The sequence below is a fragment of the Melospiza melodia genome, chromosome 14 (assembly GCF_035770615.1).
Source record: "Melospiza melodia melodia isolate bMelMel2 chromosome 14, bMelMel2.pri, whole genome shotgun sequence".
NCBI lineage: Eukaryota > Metazoa > Chordata > Aves > Passeriformes > Passerellidae > Melospiza > Melospiza melodia.
In genome coordinates this window covers 9,503,000-9,525,147 of record NC_086207.1, presented here as the reverse complement: position 1 = coordinate 9,525,147, position 22,148 = coordinate 9,503,000, and the positions used below count along the sequence as shown (strand labels likewise).

Sequence of the window (22,148 nt, the reverse complement as noted above, 5' to 3'; positions counted from 1 at the left end):
CTGAACTTTAGAAATCTCTTTCAGCCACTCTGCCACATGGGTGACAGCAGAATGCTTCCATGGGTTAAACTCCATGCACTGATGACACGTTCCCAAAAATCTGGAATACAAACCTGCTTATTAAAGACTGGGTATCAGCACACACCAACAGTAACAGGTTTTATGAGAAACCAGCAACACTCGGCTCAGAAGAGGCACAACACACTTCACACTGCGTGTTCCAGTTCCAACAACGATGACTTGAGACAGGAACATCTCTTATGCAAACCTCTTTAAAGGGTGAAAGCTTTTGGTTAACATTTATTTGATCACATTTTAGTGAGAGATAAGGACTCTGAATCTCTTTTAGCTATGTTGACCAGAAAACTACATTGACATCAGCTGTTCCCACACACGCTACAGGAAATGGCACTGGCTTATTGATAGATGTGCCTTCTGCAGACAGCTGCAATGCAGCGGACAAAATCTAAGACAACCAAGGGACTGAAAATAGTCCAGGTTAAAGTACACAGAGCTCCACATCAGCTCATCTGCCCTTCTTTGATTCTGTAAGAACAGATGTACACTATCTGCTAATTATCTTCCTCTATGCAACAGACTCCGATATTTCGCTCAGATATTTTTATAGCATACTTTGATATTTTTATCATGATTGGAAAAACAATTTAGATAAGGAAAGATCTAACTAAAAGGCTTGCCTAGTCATCATTCTCATAATTATTTAGGGCTTACATTCATCCTTCCTATGGAAGCAGTTTGCAATCTATTCTGAACAGCTCACTAGGGATGATAGTGCTTGAGCTGAGAGCTGATCTTCTTCGAAGGTCAGACACTCATGGAATAACCATTATGCAAAAGCAAATTAGGAAATTTGGATATACATTTGTAATAACAAGGTATTGCCTCCTTTTTTACAGGCTGAGTGAATTTTTGGCTGGTCAAGAGGCCTCATGTGTTGACTTATGAATGTGTGGAGCCAACACTGCTGTATTTTCAGTCACAGCTGGAGTCTCCCTAGTGAGCTGTGTTCTACCTTCTGGCTAAAATACTTGCCACAATAATCCAAATCCCTGAAGGTAAAGATGACTTTAAAAAGCCCCAAAAAGGAAAAAAAAATTAAAAAAAACAAACAAAAACAAACAGCTGCTCTAGGTTGCCTTGTGTTTATGGAAAACATGCTGCACTCCAAACCAAAGTATTTTCCCTGTAAGAGAAAGAAAAATCACAAAAGGTCGTTGTTTCTATCATCCTACTCACCTCTAGAGCAGCCATATTAACATCTCAGAATTCATTCACAATAACACTTTTCTAGTCCAAGAAGAAACAAACTCAAAGAAGTAGCCAGAGGAGCTGGACTTGGTGGGAGGTGCTGGCTAGTGCTCAAGCAGGAAAGACGTGCTCCAGCCCTTTCAAAAAAAGCTCATCTTCCAACAGCAGATTTCATGCCCAGAAAAAAAGTGCAGTTTTAATCAGCCTAGAGAGCTCCCTGTAAAAGCAAGCCATTCTGATATATAAAGTATGAAAACAGGTTACAATGCTTGTTCATATGTGGCCATTACAACTATGAAAATCATCCTTAAATGATAATTACATCACTGCTTTTACCATTTAATGTCTGGCAAAATTATGGCCATATCATATATAACAAGCATATTGACCTAATTTATCAAATATCTTTTTAAAAATTCCTTAAAATCAAAAGCAATTTGGCATCCAGCCATAGAACAAAGTGTCCCTGAGAACAGCTTCAAGGCCAGCTAAGAGCTAGCACATATGTAAATATGTGCAAATAGGAACTCACTGTTCAGTCACAAAGACCTATCTTCAAAAAAAGGTGACTGAAAGTCTCTTCATGGATCACTCAGCAGCACAAGTTGACAGGAATGTGCACAGTAGAAATGCCACTTATATTTGCACCACTTTCAAGAATCCCCACCCAAAATAATTTTTTAAAGTATATTTTTATATGTATAAATAGAAAAATTAGCTGTCAGACATTCAGACCTCACAGTCATCTTCTCTCAGCAGATTTCAAATATTGTCCATGTTTTGCTTTGTTCATAATTGCATTGCACTCATAAAGAAACACACAGATATGAAAGTTAAAACCACCATTTTATTTTTTAAAGAAAGTTAACATATTTAGTAAGCACCTTGTACTTTTATAAAGCAAGCCAGTTTCCCACACTTATACAATCAATTCTTCAGTAGTATCAGCAGTACATAAAGGTTCATTGGAAGGCGAAAAGGGCAAAAAAGAGGAAAAGAGAAAGAAAAAGAGGAAAAGAGAAAGAGAGAAGGAGATCAAAGGGACAAAAAATAAAAAAAGAAGAGACAGCTATGCTGTACATAGCACACTGTAGGGTAAAATGCTAATTTTGGACATAGTGAGATGCCAGTTTTTCTGCCATCATAGCAAAATGTAAAACCCAGTTCTTTAGTACCATCTTCCCAAAAATGAATAAAAATAGAGAGAAGTAAAACATATTTCTTCTTGAGCAGCAAGACAACAACTTTGACAGGAAGTCAGGTTGATTTTGTAGGAGAAAAGTGCATTTACCTATAATGCTGTTGAACTGGCAGGACTTGAAGAACGTTGTTCTTGAAACCTGAAAGGAAAACAATAATCTAACTAGTACATGTGCACAGTACCCCCACTACCTACCTGTGCTACAGCAACATAAACAGCTTACAGAATAAAGGCATCACACTTGCAGCACTGATGCACATCTGCTCCCCTGAACATCCCTGTTAGGTGTTTTGGGAGAATGAGAAGTTCCTTGGCATGGATACCATCACTATGATAATAATTCTAACAGGATAGGAGTTCCTAATTTTACTCTTTATATTACTCATTTTTGGTCTGCAAAGAAGAGAAGATAGAGAGGGACCATAGGTAAAATGAAAACTGTTCTGCTCTTTGTCTCTTTACAGAATTTTCTCCAGTTTGTGTGTCAGGAACAGGTTACAGGCTTCCAGACGCAAAAAGCCCCCATAGGAATAAAAATCATAATTCACAAGCAAAAATGTTACTTACCAGCATTTCAGCATCACTCAGGTTGTGCGTGTAACATCCTGGTGCAGATCATTCTCCCACAAGTCAGCTGTTGAAGGGATGATTGTTCCACCAACAAACTGCTGGTTCCTTGGAGTGCCCTGATGTTCACTGATGGGCTCCCACACAGTCAGATTCAGGTGCCTGCTGTGCTTTTATGGAACTTGTTCCCACAGCACCCCACAATAGGTGTTTGCCTTGAATAATGCTGGGTCTGATATTGGACAAATGTTCACTTGTAATGTATGCTGACTGTCAATTAACTGCTTAAGGAAACAGCTAAAAGCGGTGATTTAACCAGGAAACTGACACGTAAGTTTATGCAGAATTTGCCAAATACTCAAATAATCAACTTTGGCACATCAATAAAGTGCCAGGATTCAGCAGAGTACCTGACTCCATCCATTGCAGACTCCTGTTAACAAGGTGTTACTTCCAGCGTTGCACATCATGTCAGAGTGGAAAGGTGTGTTCCTACACATACAGCCAAATACCAACTCCCACACTGTTTTTTCTGTTATGTTACCCTGGTTTTATATGAGATTATTGGCTGGGCTCAGGTTACATCTCAAATTCCAGCTGCAGTGACACATCAGTCACCAGATGAGACAGGCTTGTCTGAGAGAAAATGCACACAGTGAATTGCTCTGGAGCTGAAGAGCAGAGGTATGACAAAGCACAGCTTCAAAATCTCTGCATTTCCAATACATTCCTGCAAAACTAACTATAGCTGTGTTCCATACCCAATAAAGACAACCTGTATGTTGTACAGTCATAGAATACAGAGAATTGCCTTTTAAATGCATGTAACAATGAAGATGTTACTGAACCAAACATCATAAAGAAAATGCTGAGATCATTATCTGGGGAAAAGAACCCTTATTTTGAGAGTTTTTAAACCATAACAAGCAGTGACAGACACACTTCAGTCTATATAATGGGAATAGCACCTGTGTACCTGAACAAAGAGATAGGGTGCAGATTATACCACAACAGACTGTACATGGAAGAAAAACTGCATGGAAGAAAAACTGCATTAACTCTTAGTTAAATTACAAGGCTACTTGTACAGCATAGTGATTTATTCAGAGCATTCTCATGGAATTGTTATTCTGTTCCATGACTCAGAACTTTTTCACCATGCAGGTCACGCAGCCCTGAGGTTCTATTTCAGATCAGTAATGGTGAATACTTATTCCTGATTCTGTAAGGCAGATGTAGGATCCCAGGACAGGATAAATCAGATAAAAAACTTCAATTAAAATTCTTCACTGCTATGGTCAGGCACTGGAACAGGTTGTTTGGGGAGGTTTTTCAATCTCTGTCCTTGGAGGTTTTCTAGACCAGAGTGGACAAAACCCTGAGTAACTTGGTCTGACCAAAGAGCTGACCATTTTTCAGATACATTTGACTAAGGACCTCCTGAGGTCCGTTTGATCCTGAATTATTCCTGAAGTATAACTTGAAATGTAAGTACATATTAATCTACCTAGTGACTTCTCTTTCCTCACGTAAAAAGCAACATTAAAACACTCCACACCTCAATTATTGCATAAGAAAAAGGACAAAAATAAACCCCAACTCTCTTATAAATACAACATAAATGATAAAGACCATAATCTTTATTTCTCTAAACCACTTAGGCATCATTTCCTTTATAAATGTTCATTCACAAAACATGTTTCAGGCTACTTAGAGTAATAACAGTATTACTGGTGTTTCATTTTTGCTCAGAACAAATGCAATATCATGAGAAAGTTTATCTAAGAGTTAGAATATTTCATACACAAAAGATACCTTGAATTTCCATCCAAATAATTTTGGACTGGGTGTCAAAACCACATTGGATATTCTGAGTGGAATAGGTATTAAACATTTCTAAATCTGGAATAGTTTCCCTGTGCAGACCTGCACACCAATGCAATTGGTGATCAATTTGATCAGCCTGATGAGCAGTACCAAATAACATGAGCAAATGAAGACAAAATTAGCTTGTTTCACAAAGCTCTCATCACAGGAAGGTGTGATCAAGGAATGAAAATATTTAAAAATTTTAACTTTGCCAAAGCTGCTTCTAATTAATTTATTTTTCTGTTCCACCAAAGTAAAATAATGTTTCCTAGACTTGTCTGCTTGGAAGGTCAACCCTCCCTCAAACCAAATCTAATGTCATAATCAAAACTAAAGATGATCCCATTACTCACTCTGGCTTCTACTTGCAGAAACAAAACCAATTAAATTGTTTTCCTGCTCAGCGACCAATGATGCAATATTCTGCATTTGAGCATCAGTAAGAAAAAGTAAAGAAAACTTGGAGTTTGGAAAAAAAACAAAACTAAATCACCCAAACCAAAAAATTACAACCCTCCTGGGGAACACAGCTATTTCTTTTCTTTAACAAGAGCTAATGAAGAACATTAAGCTCATATTCGAGAGATGAATCTCCAGCTCCTGTTCTAGAAACTTAGGACAAATGGACAAGTATCAGTGACCAAATACAGAGCACACTCACCAATCCAGTGATCTGGCTTGCTCCTCAAGCAGCCAAGTGAATTTTTGTCAGAACAGGAATCTAATGAGCGTTGCCACATCTCATCCCAGCCCAGCTGTGATGCCCATGGGGACACAGGGGACCCTTTGCCAGCATGGGTGAGAGTTGGTCCCATTTTCATTGTTGTTGTTTTGCAAACAAGCCAAAATTCCTGATCAGATTTCATCTGAATCCACAGTCCTGCACTGACTCAAATATTCATTTTCATTCTTCCTCCACATAAGTAATTGAGCATGAGCTGAAGAGCATTCGCAAGAGCACTGGCATTGACTGCTGGAGTTGCTGCTATCAGTGACCAAGGGCAAACACAGATCAGACTGACAACAGATCCAAGTGCCCTCCTGCTCTAAATGTTTTGAAAACTAATCTGAAAAAACTGAATTCATTCTTTAATGTAATTGATGAACAAAAGGCAATTGTAGTTATATATAGGGAAAAAGCCCTCTATCTTAGGGTTATTTGTAATAAGGAAAAACTTACTCTTGTTCAAATTGAATATAAAAGTCAAAATGCAGTAAAAGTTTTAAAGCCATTCATATTTTGTCTTTTTGATTATATATGTTCTCCATATTCAACTACAGAATGAGAAGAAATGGGAAAAAAAGCACTTGAAATTAATTTCTCTGTGGAAATCTGTGTTGCTGGTACGGTCTGGGGCTGAAAGGCACAGATTAGATATTTGTATACTGCACTGCCTTTTAGATTTAACTCCAGGTAGCTTGAAAGCATGAAGAATCTGTTGCAGAGCTCCTGTAGAATTCTTTCTTCATTTGCAAACAGTACATCACCTTGTTAGTGCTATGAGAACTCACAGGATGCAGAGACTGCTGCAAGGACTTACTGAGATATAACGAAAAAAGGAAAATACTTCCCTCGCCTACCTTAGGGTAATAAATCTCGGGTGTTATTTGAGCTGAGCCTGAAATCCCAACCCCCAGCTGGGTGTGGGGGTGTGTGTTATCAAACCCTACAAGCACTGGTTCCCTTGTGCACAGCCCACCCTGATCATATGCACTGCTGGTGAGTCTGAATTTCCTTCCCCTCTTCAGGCAGCACACAAGAATCATCCACTGCTGGGGATTATTTTAGCTCTTCCTGAATCATCCTATCTCCACTCTGAAGAGGAGTCAAGGATTTCCTGTTCATTTTCAGTGTGCGTTATCCCACTGAAATTATACCTTTTCTCTTCTCAGCATGCTGGAGATAAAATTACTGAGGACAAATAAAGAACAAAGTACCTGTCCCAAGGAAGCCACACTGGAAGCTGACGGTGCCAAAAAGGCAACAGACAGAGGTGGAATTCATCACTGTTTGTTAAACAACACATCTGTGCTCCACACACAGTGCTGTACAGGCTGAATTGGCGCAGAAGCCAAATTAGGAAATCTGAATATGGAGATGATGAACAAGATGAAAAAAGGGGCACCTTGATAAGACCACCTTCTGCTGATAGAGGAATAGCCTCTCTGCAAGAGCCATAATGCAAAACAGTTTCAAGCTGAAGAAACACAGGGGATGGAATACACATTATGTTTGATAAAAAGAAGAAAATAAAAATAACAACTTCTAAAATTCTAGCTGTCAGTCCCAAGAGTCATGTGCTTAACTCTCTCCTTGCTGTGCAGTTGTTGAAGTCACATATTGCCATGGCATCCAGCTGTGCTGAGCACCCCACGGCTGGGGACCGCAGCTCCTTGCCTGGCATCAAACACATTGGCCTCTAACCCAGAAAAGCCCTGCCTGGTCAGCTCCTGGGGCTCCACCATTTGTCCCCTGTGACCTGATTACAGCTTTGATCGATGGCCAGAGCAGCCATCTGCAAAGTACTCAAAGCTCCAGGAAAGGCTGCTTTGATTTCTTTTCAGCACCTTCAAAGTACTCATAAAGTCACCTTGAGCACACAAAGATGACTTCTCTCTCTCTTGTTGATGAGATTTCACAGATGATCTGATTAGAAAGTGTTTGGTACTGGGCTGCACTGCCATGGGCAGGAATGACACTCTTTTTGCCTCTGTTTCTGGCTTTTTCCACATCCTCTTACTGAACGGTGTGCTTTTACCTTTTAACCTAGTGTGCTTCTCTTGCTTCTCTGGTGGTTCTGTGATGAAGTAGAAAAAAACTAATGGTTTCTGCTCTGAACACCTCAGGCTTTCACATAAATGAAATGTCCTGAAAACAATTCTCTTTCTCATTCATCAGCAAAGATTCATCAGCAAAAATTCCCCCTGCCTGTCTGTGAGTGTTTTTCCCTGGTCAGTACAGCCACATGGGGAGCTTGCTGTCTGCCAAGGGCTTGGATGTGCTGCTTTAATGCCACACACCATGGAAAGTGTCTCTGAGGAGAAACTCACCAAATTCTTATCTGTTCCACATCAACAAAGAAATGGAAAAAAACTCCACTGTCACAAGGCAGATTCTGAATTTTACTCAGTATACCATAATTATAGCCAGGTCTAACATATTATGAAACAAGATAAGAAGGAATTGAAGTAAATTATGTGGCACCACATAATTGAAACAGACAAAGGTCCAGATGTACCACATGAATCTTGAATAATTGTGTTTAAGAATAGTCAAAAGAATCACAATAATTTCTGCTAGGCTGAGGATGTGCAATATGATATTTTATTAGTTTATAGGAATATGAAGTATTCATAAAATTTTCTTGTACATCTTATTACCTCTGAGCTCTCACTAGTCTTAGGGATGATTAGCTGAGACATTCTTCTCAACAGTTACAATTCCAGAGAGGCAGGAAACAGCAGAGAAATAAAATCATTCTCATGAATCATCAGAAACTCAGCAATACAAACTGCAGTGGCCCAGGTAGGGTGCAGAACAGACAGGTATTTACTGAGTCAAGGCAATATTCAACCAAAAAAGAAAAAACTCTGTTTCCTGCAAGTTGGCAAACTAAAAAACGAATATATAGGAAAATTGGTTTCTCTCTGGTATCATAACCCTGCTGTTCAGTATGTTGGAGAAGAACAAAAGAAAGGGAGAACTAGAATAGCTCAGAGTAGGCCCCCTTGGACATGATAGCCCACAGGTTCAGAAGCATCTTAGCAAAACTGAATATTCAACAAGCTTCTACTTTTAAAGGACCTCAGAGTGTAACTAGCTATACTGGAAAAACACAGGATTTTATTCCTCACAACTGATACCTTTTAAACTAATGGGGAATAGTCCTCTCCTACACTTGCAGCATCTAAGACTGCCCTTAAAAATGCTTCTCTTGAATCTTAATAGATGATATCACCCCCTCTATATCATGTTTTATATTTTTATACAACCCTTTTGCACAAGAATTTCTAATTTGCAAATTAATCTATATTAATGCAAATCTAGGTTAACAAAAGCGTGATATTGGCCACAAATGTCAGTAAACATTCTGACATGAAAAATAAAAAAAGCCCAGGTATTAAAGAAGGCATTCAACTCTGGCATCAGTAAGAGAATGAGGAGAGGAAAAGAAGAAGGAAGCAGAGAAAGAATGGAAGGACTTTAGAGACAGTAACATGTATTGAAACAAAATAAAAATACCATTACAACTCAAATTACCTGACTTGACAATAACTACTTTTTTAAACAATGCATAGCTGAACTGGATTTCATAGAAATATTTTTATAAGACTAACTAAGAAAAGACAATTGGTAAAGATATGTAAAAGATGTGTAGGAAATTGTACTGCACTGAAAGGTCATGCTCAATACAGAGAATGACTGTAAGCAAAGCTCTTCCTTCTTGACATTAATATTCTTTAGTATTTGCGTGTTGATGAAATTTCTAATGAAACAAAATCAGCAGGCATTGTCAGGAACAAGGATGATCAGAACAAATATAACAAGAACTGGATAACCTTGAGGACTGTAGCAATATTAAGAACACTGATTTATGTGAACAGTGTTATGAAATGCCAAGTCATGTGTTCTTAGCATTATGCAAAAAAATTCTTCAAAAAGCCAGCAAGAACCCACTGCTGGAAAATGAGTGAGGAAGGGAAAGACCTTGCTGTACTTTTTGTTCCAGAAAAGACTCTCACCTGTGATATGCAGTTGTGAAGAAAGGCAGAGGTGGCTTTTTGAAGAAAGGCAGGATTAACGCCATAGTGTAATGCAGATTTCATCTGGGATACTGTTCATGGTACAAGTTATTCCTAATGAAGAACTAATGCCAGTTTTGAATTTCTCTTAACATACCCCTGCATGAGAAAGCTAAAAAAGACTGGAATAATCAGTTTAATGAAATGAAGTCTACGAGAAACTGCAAGTGTTTTCATTAAATATGTTATGAAGGTCCCAGTAGGGTCAGAGAAGACACTGAATTAAAAAAAAAAAATTGTAGGCCCAAGCAATGAATACTAATTTCATGCCTTCATAGGCATGAAAAGACCTGGGGTAGGAATTCACAGAATATCTAACTACTACAAGAAAGCAGAGGTGAAACAGCCATCTAAGAGGATCACAGGAGCAAGAAACCAACCTTCTTCAGGCATGCAGCTTAAGCATTTTTTACAAGTGATTATGACTCCAACACCTGCATTTAATAACTTGGATGGTCACTTTCAATCTTACTCACCCTGCCCATCTACCTACCAGCACTTTTGCCTTAAGTGATTCATGAGGAGTAGACACACAGGTTTTTCAGCAGGACAAAATGGTGTTTATGAAGACCAATCATTTTCTAAAGCAGTCTGACAGTGCTTCAAAACACAGTTCAAGTGTAACTTTATCCACATTCTTTAGTGGACTTTATCATTGCAATGACAGACAGGCTGGCTACACTTAGTATCCTGATTTAAATCCATCCTGATTTAAATCCATACCTTTGTGATGCTGCAACAGTGCTCACAAATCCCCAAATGACCTCTGCTCCAGGCATCCCAGCTTCTCTGGTAAATTCAACTTCTACCATCTCTATGGTATAATGTGCATTAAGTTCTTACACTGAGTGGAACAACAACTTTGAGCACTCAATACCTCAGGTTTTTGGGATTGTTTCTAGAAAGACAAGTGATCTGCATCAAACCTCTACTCTAAATCAGATAAAAGGGAAATTTCAATTGACAAGTCCCACATTCTAAGTCTGAATGAGAACAAGAGCTCTCATTGAAAAGCAGAGACACAATTGACAGGTATTTCCTGGGAATATTTTCCAGAGCAGGTTGTGAAAGGATGAGAGGAGGGATATCTACTTCGTGAATCCCAATAAGATTTAGTCATCTCAGCAATGCAGAGAGATGGCAAGACCTTGCTGGCCATTTAAACAAGGCTGTCAACAGAGAGAAAGGATCTCCCCTGACTCTCCAGCTTCCCACCTTACACACACAATTGAAAAATAGAAAAATACCAGGTCCTCGCTACAAGAACAATTAAAAGACACAGTCACAGCAAAAAATGTCTCAATAAAAATCTCTCTAAGCCTGAATTATGCCAAGAGTTTTCTTGCACATTATAATCAACCTAATATATATATAGTACCTATATACTGGTTGCAGGTATGAGATCCTGAATCAAATGCTATCAATGGAAATTGTACACAGAACTACAAAAAAGCCCAAACAAACTAGATTTTATCCACTCTCAGTGCCAAGTCCACCACTGTATTTGCTGCTTGTGAATGTCAGTACACAGATTTCTAAAGATAGTCTCAACTCTGCTTACTTATGCATGGAAATTATTTCAGGCAACAGTGTCACAAGAATTTTTGCATATCTGTAAATTCCAATAAGATGAATGAAATTTGGACACAAATGTAAAACATATTCTTAAATGCTTTCTCAAACAGAAGTTCAGCTGTACAGAGTTCTTACCAGACTGTAGCAGAAATTAAACACAGAAATCCCACATATTTCATAATACATAACTTATTTTAAAAATACACTCATTTGTGTGCTGTATATTAAAATGTTACATTAATCTTGAAAGTTTTTATATAATCTTAATTAGAGTGTTAAATAACATGCTTGCAATATTGTCATTATAAAAGTGATCATGAATCTTTTTCAGAGAAAAGAGAGATTTAACTTCACAAGTTTTATCTACATAAGTTCAATAGACACCAGTCATTAAATCAATATACCTAAACAGACTGTTTACATGCTTTGAAAGTTTAACTAGAGCACAGTGGTTAGGAAAAAACGCACAAAACACCTATTTCAAGGACAATTCTAACCTCTTGCCTTGACTTATAAATGGAAACAAGCTGCCACACAGTTCAGCAGTAAAGGAGGATAAAGAACTGATAATAATCCTTGTGCTCCTCACATGAACTCCAACAAGGCATTTGAATGAGACTTTTAAAGCTGTAAATTGTCTATAAAAACACAGAATAACTTCTGCTAATCCTTGTGCCACAAATTACTAATCCATCTGGAAAGCTATTTTTTTGCTTGTGTTTACAAGGATCTAAACATCATCAGACAGAAAGACAACTGGGTTAGTAGCATGTAAAAAAAAAAAAAAAAACAAAAAAAAACCTGAATACAAAACATGAAAAAAACAGAACTCAATAGAAATAAAAACTCCAGAGCAGTTGAGCAGAGAATAAGTAGGATTTGCAGAAGTACTTACAGCTTTCAATCTCCAGCGTGCAGTTCTGCTCATCCAGCGGATATCTCCGCAGGTCCATCATGCAGGCAGCTGTTGTTGTAATTCTGGGAAGGAAGGAGAAGAGTTTGTTAATGTGCCTTGTTCCAATCTTTCCTCCATCACACTGTGCTGAAAGAAGAATCTGTATTTCTGCACAGCTGATGCTCAGCCTGGTTTTGCCTGGGTGCCATGTCTGCTGCTGGCTGGTAACCAGTGCTTCCCCTCCCAGCACAGTTCCCCTCAGCACAGGGGTTTTCTGCTGTGTGCTAAGCACAGCTGGTTGGCCAAAGCACCTGGGGAGCCTGCTTCCACACCATGAGAAAAATGAGCAGCCCTTTGTACAAGCTTTCTTCAAGCTGCAAGGCTGACCAAATGAACTCAAATTGTAAAACCCAAGATGATGATCTCCACAATGGGACCCAAGGTGGAGTAGATGGAGTGCCTGCAGCACATGCAGACACTAAGACATTACAGAATAAATGTCTTTCCAAGGTATTAATGAGAGATTGGGTGACCAACTGTTTTCTTCTCAAAATCCTGTGTCATGTATGAGGTTTACTACTGGCCTTTCATAGTACATATTTAGAATGTTCAATATGAGTTCATAAACTTTTTGTATATTCTTTGTTCTGGTAAAAAGACTTCAGAGAACTCTTTCATTTGACAGATCTTATTCTTTCTCCTTGAATACCCAAAAAGTGTTCATTAATGGCAGAAAATTACAGTTGCCTGGTTAAAATTCACTCAAAATTGACTGTAACAATCATTCCTGCAAGGCAGAAATTAACAATCTTCATAAGTATGCTTACTGTCCTATCCGATTGGTCTCTTGGAGAAAACAAACATCTTTTGGCACCAAGTCCTTTCTTCATTCCATGTAGGTGTACTCATAGAATTGCTTTTGAAATATAATGTTTTTAATCAGTGTGTGTTACCAGAGATGCTTCACAAGAAAGTTTTTTGGAGAGGGACAAAAGCACAGGGAAAAAGGCTCCTTTGGTGCCTCTCAGTGAAAGCATTTCAGCTTTTAACAAAATCACACGTGTGCGTTGATATCAAATGCAAATGGAGCAAGCAGCAACACATATTGGTAAAAAAACCTCTTAGCAGTTAATAGTTGGTTCCTTATTTTTAAATTTAAAGAAAAATCAAAGAAATCACCCTGTTATAGTATCAATATAAGACTGATTATTTTGGGGCAAACTTCAAGAAAGGTAAAGTGAGACCAGAAAAAAAAAACACAGCTCGTGTTTTTTGTTGGGTTATGTTTGGGTTCTTTGTGGGGAGGTTTGTTTTGATTTCCTCAGTACTTCCATACTTACCTGTATATTATAGTCAGGATTTTACAAGAGTTTCAGTAGTTCACAGAGGAAAAGGCAGAGCACAGACTTACAGCCAAGGTTTAAACACAAAAAAGAGTTATGGTAAAAGCTAACCTGGTTGACTGCTAAGTTTCTCAGAGGTTTCTCTGCACTAAACACTTCCTCCCAGAGCCTACCAGATCCAAGGGTTCCACACAGAGACAATCCCAGCCCGTGCTGCCCTCTGCAAAGTGTCTGTACCCACTGATGGAGTGGAGAACTCACAGTTCTTACTCATTTCCAGAGGATTTTTGGTGCAAAAACCAAGAGGGGCCAAAGGCTGCAGACAGCTGGGATAAAAGCTCTGCAGGGAACATCAGGAAATTTTTAAAGGGCACAATGCCCTGCACCTCACTACAAAGTAAAGGGGGAAAAAGTGGCATGGTAAGGAAAATGATTTGTAGAGCAGGGATCTAATCAAGTCAAAACAGAAGTTTTGAATAATGTATAAAATTCAACTTGCTTGTTCCTTCCTATCCATAATGCAAATCCATTGAAATAAAATCAGTAGTCTGTCCTTTGCTCTCCTTTTACCTCCCTCATATTTTTAGCTTGGCTTCTCACATTAATAGTAAAGTAGAAAAAGCTCTCTTTCATCTTCATAATTAATTAAACAGCAAAACTACCTTTGGATAATTCTTAGTGGTTCCCAATTCATGGTGATTAGCTAAATCAATTTACCAAAGGAACAAAGTGCAAGAATTACCACCTTGGAATGCTTTTAAAGGCAAGAGACATGACCCACACCTTTTCAGACAGGGGAAGAAACAGAAGTTCATTTTAGAAGTTGGGAATGCTTGAAACAGGCCCAAAGCCTCTCTCCCAGAGTAGAGCTGCTTCAATTTTCACAGCAGGATTAAAAATATTTTTATACAGCTTGTACTAGTGCAAAAAATATAACATTGTGTTTTGCATAATGTAACCTTGAGAACAAACAGTGAAAAAGTGAAAGCTTTTAAAAAAACAACACAGTGACTCAAGGCACTGCAGTCATTGGGGATGATACACAATACCAGGACTCAGAGACACCACATGAAATGAAACACATCACAGAACTGTCTCTCTCATACACTCATCTTTTCATCTGTTGCTAAAGAAAGAGGAACCTTGTGATATTTTATGATTCCTAACAATGGAAATGAGTTTTCATCTTCCTCTTTTATGAAACATATTTTGAATGTAGACTGATTATGAAGCACAAAAAAAAGCAAACCCTGAAGCACCACTAAACTGACTAAACAAAGTATTATGAAGTAGACCTAGAGAAAACTTCTTGTGTTAAAACAAGCACAGCTTCACTGCAAAAAATCTGCACCACAACTGACTTGCAGGGAAAGTAAAGTTTGCTGTCAATAATTCAAAATAGTTCAGATAAACTGAGAAAACTGAAAATCTGCTCACCTCCAGATCTTTGGAGGGTTTGTGATTCAAATAAGAATTGAAAATTCTCACTACTTCTTTCAGAGGCTGAATGCGAAGGCCATAAAAAACTTTTTTTAAACACTTCCAAACTTAAAGTGAGATAGAAAATAATAACCCTATTATAATACTATCCTAGAAGTGCCAGTAGGTCTTATTTTGCAGTTCTGTGCAGGGAACAGTTTTTCATAATCCTATAAATTTTGCTTTTCTGACAAGTCCAAATATGATTTGAAATCCAAAATAGCAGCTTAAACAGTTCTGACATCACTAGTGAAGGAAAAAGAGCACAGGAAGACAGGAGAGCAATGCTAATGCCATGTGGAGATGGACAGAATCCAATTCCCTCTTGGAGCTGCAATGGCTTTGCAAAGCTGTGAAGAGAAAGCAGCAAGAGAAACTTATCTCTGCCCTGGATGCAGCCCTGACCTGTAATTACAGGTTCACAGACTCATAGGAATGATGAGCAAGAGGGTGACAAGTTCAGTACAAGAACTCTGTCATCCTCCTCTCCTGTTCTAGCTCTAACAGACCATGATCCTGTGGAGCCCAGGAGGAAAACACAAAAACTAATTCTATTTCTAAATGCATGCACATATATCCTCTTGAAAGCAGAGTGAAATTCTCCTTCAGCTTTGTGTGCCTGCAAGCTGACTGCTGACCATCAACAGCACCTGGAGCAATCCAAACAGCTCACAGGGACAACAGACTCAATCTCTTTATTGAAGATTTTATAAGAATTCTCTGTGTGTGGTGAAAGAGAGTCAGGAACTCTCTAAATTAGTTGCTGAAATAATTTACTGCAGCTAAACCCACTGTTCACCTTTGCTTCTTGGAAAAAGTCCTCGTGCATGACAGCTGGAAATACCTGTGACAGCAGCAGCCAGCAGAACAAATTTTAAATACCTGGAAATGCTGGGAACAAAACATCAGGGGGATAAACCTCTGTCCTGGGTGATAACATTGGATTTAAACATGTGTCAAGGTTAACACACATAATAACAGATCTATTTTTAAATAAAATAAATTTATTGCTAATTAGAGAGCTCACAGAATATTTTTCCTGTTTATTCATAGAAAAGAAAAGCTTCCCTTGTGTGATCATAGGTAAAGAGTTGGCTGTAGGAAACTCCAAACAAAAATCTAAAAAATCAACATTAAATTCAGCTACTGAATTTTTCAACTATAAATCAGCTATAAACTTTCAACTGTAAACAGCATATAGAGCCTGTGTAGTTTTCTAGGAAAAGAACAGCTTTTTTATTGATGTTGATGTCTCTATTTGAGATGAAACAATATACACATGCTACCCAGAACCTGTAATGTGCTCTCTTCTCACTACTCCTCAACATTTCCTGAGTATTCCAACCTAAGTGCCAACAGCTCACTTTCCTTACTCCATCTGGAAGTAATGACATGTAGATATTTCCCCCTTGATTCTGCAGTGTGCAATCCTTAGACAGTAAAGTGTTCTCTGAAAGCTCTAAGTATATTTGTCAAAGCTGAAAGGCATAACCATAATACAAGTTAAGAATATGAAGGATATTACACTAAAGCATTATCTAAATGTAATACAATAGAGGAAAAAACTTTTGCAGCTAATAAAACACACAGAGTCCGAATCCACACAGAAACTTGGACTTCACTGAGTTTTGTTGTTGCTGAGATTATTGGTAAAAGAAGCAGATCAGATTTTTAAAGGAAACGAAAATCTATGTGCCTCTGATCTTTCTTGGGAAGATGTTCTCCATTTCCCTGCTGAAGTACAGCCTATTGTGCCATCTGCATGCCAGAAGGGAAGAGTCCTGGAAAACCAGAGAATTGGGCTCTTATTTCATGGTAAAAGAATTCTGTCACAGAAGAATCAGAATTTTGCTGCAGGGTTCATTCCATCTTCTGCTATATATGTAGCTCTATAAATTGTTCTTTAAGTGAGATAGCATTTCCTACTATCCTGTCACTGTGTCCAAAATTCAGCCATTGAACCATTGTAATTTTATCCTTGCAAAAAACACACATCACAAAGCAGTAAAATCTTCTGCTACAATAACCTCAGCTTTAGACTGAATTCATTGAAACCTTTCTCTGAAGTAATAGGTTCTTTTCCAGAAAATAAAACCTACATAAAATGGCAGAAAAGCTCAGAGGAGCACTTCATAATTTTAATATTTTATCACAGAGAAATGTATCCTTGTCTTTCATCATTCACTTCACTTCTCCCTTTCAAAAGAAATAAATAAAAGGGAGTTATGCTAAAGTACTACAGAACTTACAGAAAATGAAACAACATGAGCATGACCAGTAGCATAAAACAAGCAACCTTGAAATAAAGAGTTACTACATCTCCTCTATTATCCAGAGATCGTAGCCCTTTTGCTTTACTAGCAATCACTGAAAATGTGAAAATCTTAAAATATTTCACAAAAGATATTTCTTATTCTGGTTGGGAAAATGACATGTCTACTTCACTCAATGTCAGCATTGAAATAAAAAGTGCATTATTTCACTTTCTTTCTCTTACAAATTTATATGGTTACCATCCAAGTCACACTGCATAAAATAAATGCTATATACAAAACATTTTTAAACCAGTTGTTCTGATATTACACCACATCAAATACAGACTCTCAAACTAGGGAAGAGAGCTAGAACTTTTCAAGGGGACACATGAATTTAGTGGGTTTTTAATCAGTTCTCACCACCTAAAATAACGCGCTTATCTCTAACAAGTACGCTGCACTGTAAATGTACCTTATACTAACAATATTTATTGCTGACACAACCTGCACCTCCCTCTGTTAGTGAGGAGCTTGTGCTCTCGATAATGAGCTCACACAGAAACTGCAGCCCCTTGATTGAGGTGTTAATCCATGGTTTCTGTGTATTTGATTTATCAGATGTATTTCATGTATCAGATTGCAGGAAACTGAGCGGAAGGTGTTTTCACTGTTCTGGAAGAAAAAAGTTCACATTATTTTTTAACTCAAGTAGAAAGTCAAAACAATATTCAGTAAGAAGTTTAAGGATTGCAGCTTATTTAGTAATTACAGAAATAGTAGGATAAGAGCCCAAAACTCCCATTCCTCTGGCTTTTGTGAGTCAGACAGCCCATTTTCCACAGGAAAATGTGCAAGTGGAGTCTTAATAAGCAGAATCACTCCCAGATCCAAAAAGGAGGGAAAATCAGAAAAAAACCCTATGGCACAGACCAGAAATTATTAAGTTTCTTTCAACACCTTTACAATAAAGCAGTAACCCAATCAATTCTTACAAAGCACCGAAACAAAAATGAACTCTCCCTATTCTAAAACAGGAGTCACACTTTAAAAACAATCAAACAGGGAGAGAGTTAAGAGTCAGCATGAAGGTGAGCTGCAAGAAGCACAGTAGAACACCAGACACAGGTTATTACTACCTAACTCAATTTTTATTAGAAATTTTTATCCAACACATACTGGAATGCAAAGACTTGCACTGCCCCGTGTATGATTTCTATTAGACAATTTACTTCCTATGCTTTTCCCCCCATTAGACAATCTACTATCTACATTTGAATTTCTAGCAAAAAAAAGGAAAGCTTTCAAACATTTCCTCTTCTCTGCTTTGAAAGAACTTCACCAGAGCTAGTAATGAAGTGTTTGCTCACCTTTTCTTAATATATTCTTATATTTTCTGTCTATAGACAACATGTCCTTGCCTAAAATGCATCAGAAACTATTTCAGTAGCATGTCAGAGTGACATGGTACACAACACCATGATTTGCTCACCACAATAGAGAATGAGTAAGGGAAAAATCCTCCTCCAAGCAGATCCACAACTACATCATTATGTGTGAGCCCTGCTGCCTTGCAGTTACCCATTTGTGACATGATACTTTAAAAACCATGTCTTTCAGGACTTAACTCAAAGGAAAATGGAAACCCTGATTTGAAATACTTAAAAGTATCTTTCTTCCTATATACAGTGGGTCTCAAAGTACATGAAAGCGTCTTTTTAAAAGGAAGAAAACAAAAATAGCTTTGAACCACACAGAACAACTCAATAAACTGTGCAGCCATATCAGTAAACACTATTCATTACATTTTGTATTCTTATTCATCATGAGTGACAAGTAACACAAATACATTCACACACATACACATATATACATAACAATGTAAATAACATATGCTCCTTAATTATACTTGATGAATGCTCTGACTTATAGGGCTTATCCTTGCAGCTGTATTTTCCTTTTTTTGCAGCCAAATAGCATTTTCTATGGATTGGGTGACCGTGATTGAGAAGTATCTCACCAAGTTTTTATCCTTGATTTTATACAAATCTTTAGTACTAATAATTCCTGAACTGTACTTCACTACTCTTTCACCCAAGTCAATTTTTAGATTTAACACAGAGAACAGAAGCTGACCCCAATACTAATGTCACAAGACCCCAATTAATACCTAGCACCAATCTATAATTGCATTCCTAAGAATTCAACTTTGTACCACTGTTTTTATCTATTTTTTTACATAATTTGATTTACTGATTCCTGTAGCTGTTAAAATAAACAATACAACTGCTGTCAACAAACCTATCATTTTATCCCAAGTGATTCTAGGTTTTGTTTTTATTGCAAAAAAGTTACCATTATATGACTGCAAAAATGCAATAAGGAGAATTGGACTGGATTATTCTTTTTTTCCCCAAAGCTCTGATGTCAGCAGATCACACTCATTGCACACAGAGACCATTGGGCAGTTTTTAAAACTGTGTTTAATTCATGCCCTTAGGAATGTCTGCATGGCAGCACCAAGGGCCTATTTCCAGATATTGGAGTGGTACAACTGACATAATACATAACGACCTGGAACATCACACAGAATTAAAAGAGGCACTGCAAAATTACAGAGAAGCCCTTGGGGGAAGCTCTGAATGGTTCTTTTGCAGCAACTGTTATGTCCATAGAGTGTGATCACTGAATAGTGTCGAGTTTCTCACTTAGGAATGAGAGTATTTTTCCCTAGAACAGGGAGAAATTTAGTGGTCAACAGCACTCCAGGTAGTTAGATACCAAGAATATGAAAAAAAAAAACAAAAACAACAACCAAAAGCCAAATGTATAATAAAATTTAGTTTTGATACTGGTGTTAATGTTAAGGCTGCACCATATAGGCAGTACTTCACAAGTACAGGACTGCAAGAGCTGTGGATCCAAGGGTCTAAGCACACTGTAGGCATCAGACACTTCACAAAACTGCAGAGGGGCAGGATGAAGACATTTTTAGGACAGAATGAACACTTTCAGTGTCAGAACCTCAATTAAGATTCAAATATTTTAGTCCAATGTGACTAATTACAGACTACTTTCAACTACTTTCCTCACTTTTACTCCTCCTCACCTGCTTGCCATGATCCATAGAGAGGCCTACACTGCACTGCTAAGTGGCGAGAGGCAGTATTAGAGAACAAAACAGGACAAGCAACTCTGCTGCTAATTGCTTTTCAATTGCCTCATTTTGCTTTAAGTGATGCTTTTGTTTCCAGAAGATTTGTCTTGGTTGTATTAAGGACATCACATAATTTATTTTGTAGAATATACTCTTAATTAATATTTTTAAAAATGCATTATTTCTCAATTAAAGGTTCAGTGCCTATATTTAATCCTACAAATTACCTAAGCAGATGTCCATGTATACCAAACAGGACACCAAATCCTGCAGAGAATAAATAAGATCTGACAAACATGGACCGTACAAATACAGACAGTGGGTATTCCAGAACAACATTTTGAATTTATAGAAGAGAAATCACTTACTTAAAATGACAACTAGAATTCTTAAAAATGGCTACAATTTATTCAATTATTATTAAATTATTACCTATAAAGCACAGATGAAAGACACATATTGCATATATCAGCCTCTATGGGCACCCTAAGAATTAACTCCTAGGGAAATAAAGCTACAGATCCTCACCCTTCACTTGAGCCCAGTGTGTCCAGAGTGCCAGTGGGACAACTGTCAGTTATCAATTATCCTGCCCAGTTATCAGCTGGATATGAGGCTGTTTAAGGTGCCTTGAACAAATCACCTGTTTGCATTGTAGTTATATACCTCAGCTCAACAACTACTCCCATGTGAACAGTACTTAATTGAGGAATTGAATAAAGATTTTGGAGATATTTTTAGGCCTAATTCACAGCAAATAAGTTTCAAATTACAGATTTCTATTGTCATCAAGTGACTTTAGGTAAGGCTCCTGTAGAGAGGGGAAAAGAAAAAGACAAGAAAAACACGTACAGATGATTTTTATGTAAAATGCTGTAATGGGGAGTTGGGAAAAGAAGATCCTCCTTATTCATATAAATGCTTTAGGATACGTCTGACACGAGGAAATTATGAACAAGCTCATTCTGCTAATTTTACTCTTAAACATTGCTATTTTCCCTGCTCAGGCTAATCTGCAAGTGGAGATCTGTGGGGAAAATCCATTTTGCAGCTACTTCTGATCCTACTTCCTCTCTTTCCTCTCTTCTGACAGATAGGTCTACTGACATGCTCAAGCCAGTACAATTCTTTTTTATATTGACAGTGAAAAAATAAATAACTTAGAATTGCCTTCTATCACATTCCAGATGTCAGATCTGGCCTCAGCACTCTCCCCATCTATTTTGTTAGGCTTGTATTGCCCATTTCATATGTGATCCATTTGGAACACCAAAACTTATAGCTTTAATATATTATTAAAGCAGCAGGAATATTATTTTGAGAATGGGAGGCCATGTCCTTCTTGAACATTCCAAAATCTGTACCTCCATCAATTCAACTCAGCTTTAGCTAAGAGTTGATTGAATGTGTGAGAGAAGCATAACAATGAGTCAAACCTAATGACTAAAATTAACAAGGCACCAAAGTTAACTCCAGCCATCCTTCTGGAATCCAGCTCCCAAGGGCTACATCTCCTCCTGTGCCAAAATTAGGATGCTCAGTCACAACCTTTCTCTTCCTCATCCTAATTTCAGAACATTCGTATCTTTGTTCCAAACAGCAACAGGAAAACCACCCAAAACACTTCTGACATATCAGCTGCATCATACTGGCAAGAGCTGAAAGCTTGATAAGCTGTGTGACACACTGAATGCTGGAAATCTAAATAGAAAATCTGGACAGGGAATATTCAGTTGGT

At 37.8% G+C, this 22,148-nt stretch overlaps 1 protein-coding gene across 4 annotated transcripts in view; it reads right to left on the bottom strand.

Moving 5' to 3' along the window:
• The window catches only part of GABRB2 (gamma-aminobutyric acid type A receptor subunit beta2), a 139,518-nt gene that overhangs the window by 54,127 nt on the left and 63,243 nt on the right, over window positions 1-22,148 (bottom strand). For all 4 annotated transcript variants that reach the window (XM_063168621.1, XM_063168619.1, XM_063168622.1 and 1 more), the window contains one exon: window positions 12,180-12,262. In XM_063168621.1, coding sequence (XP_063024691.1) covers window positions 12,180-12,262 — 83 coding nt within the window. The remainder of the gene's footprint in view (window positions 1-12,179; window positions 12,263-22,148) is intronic.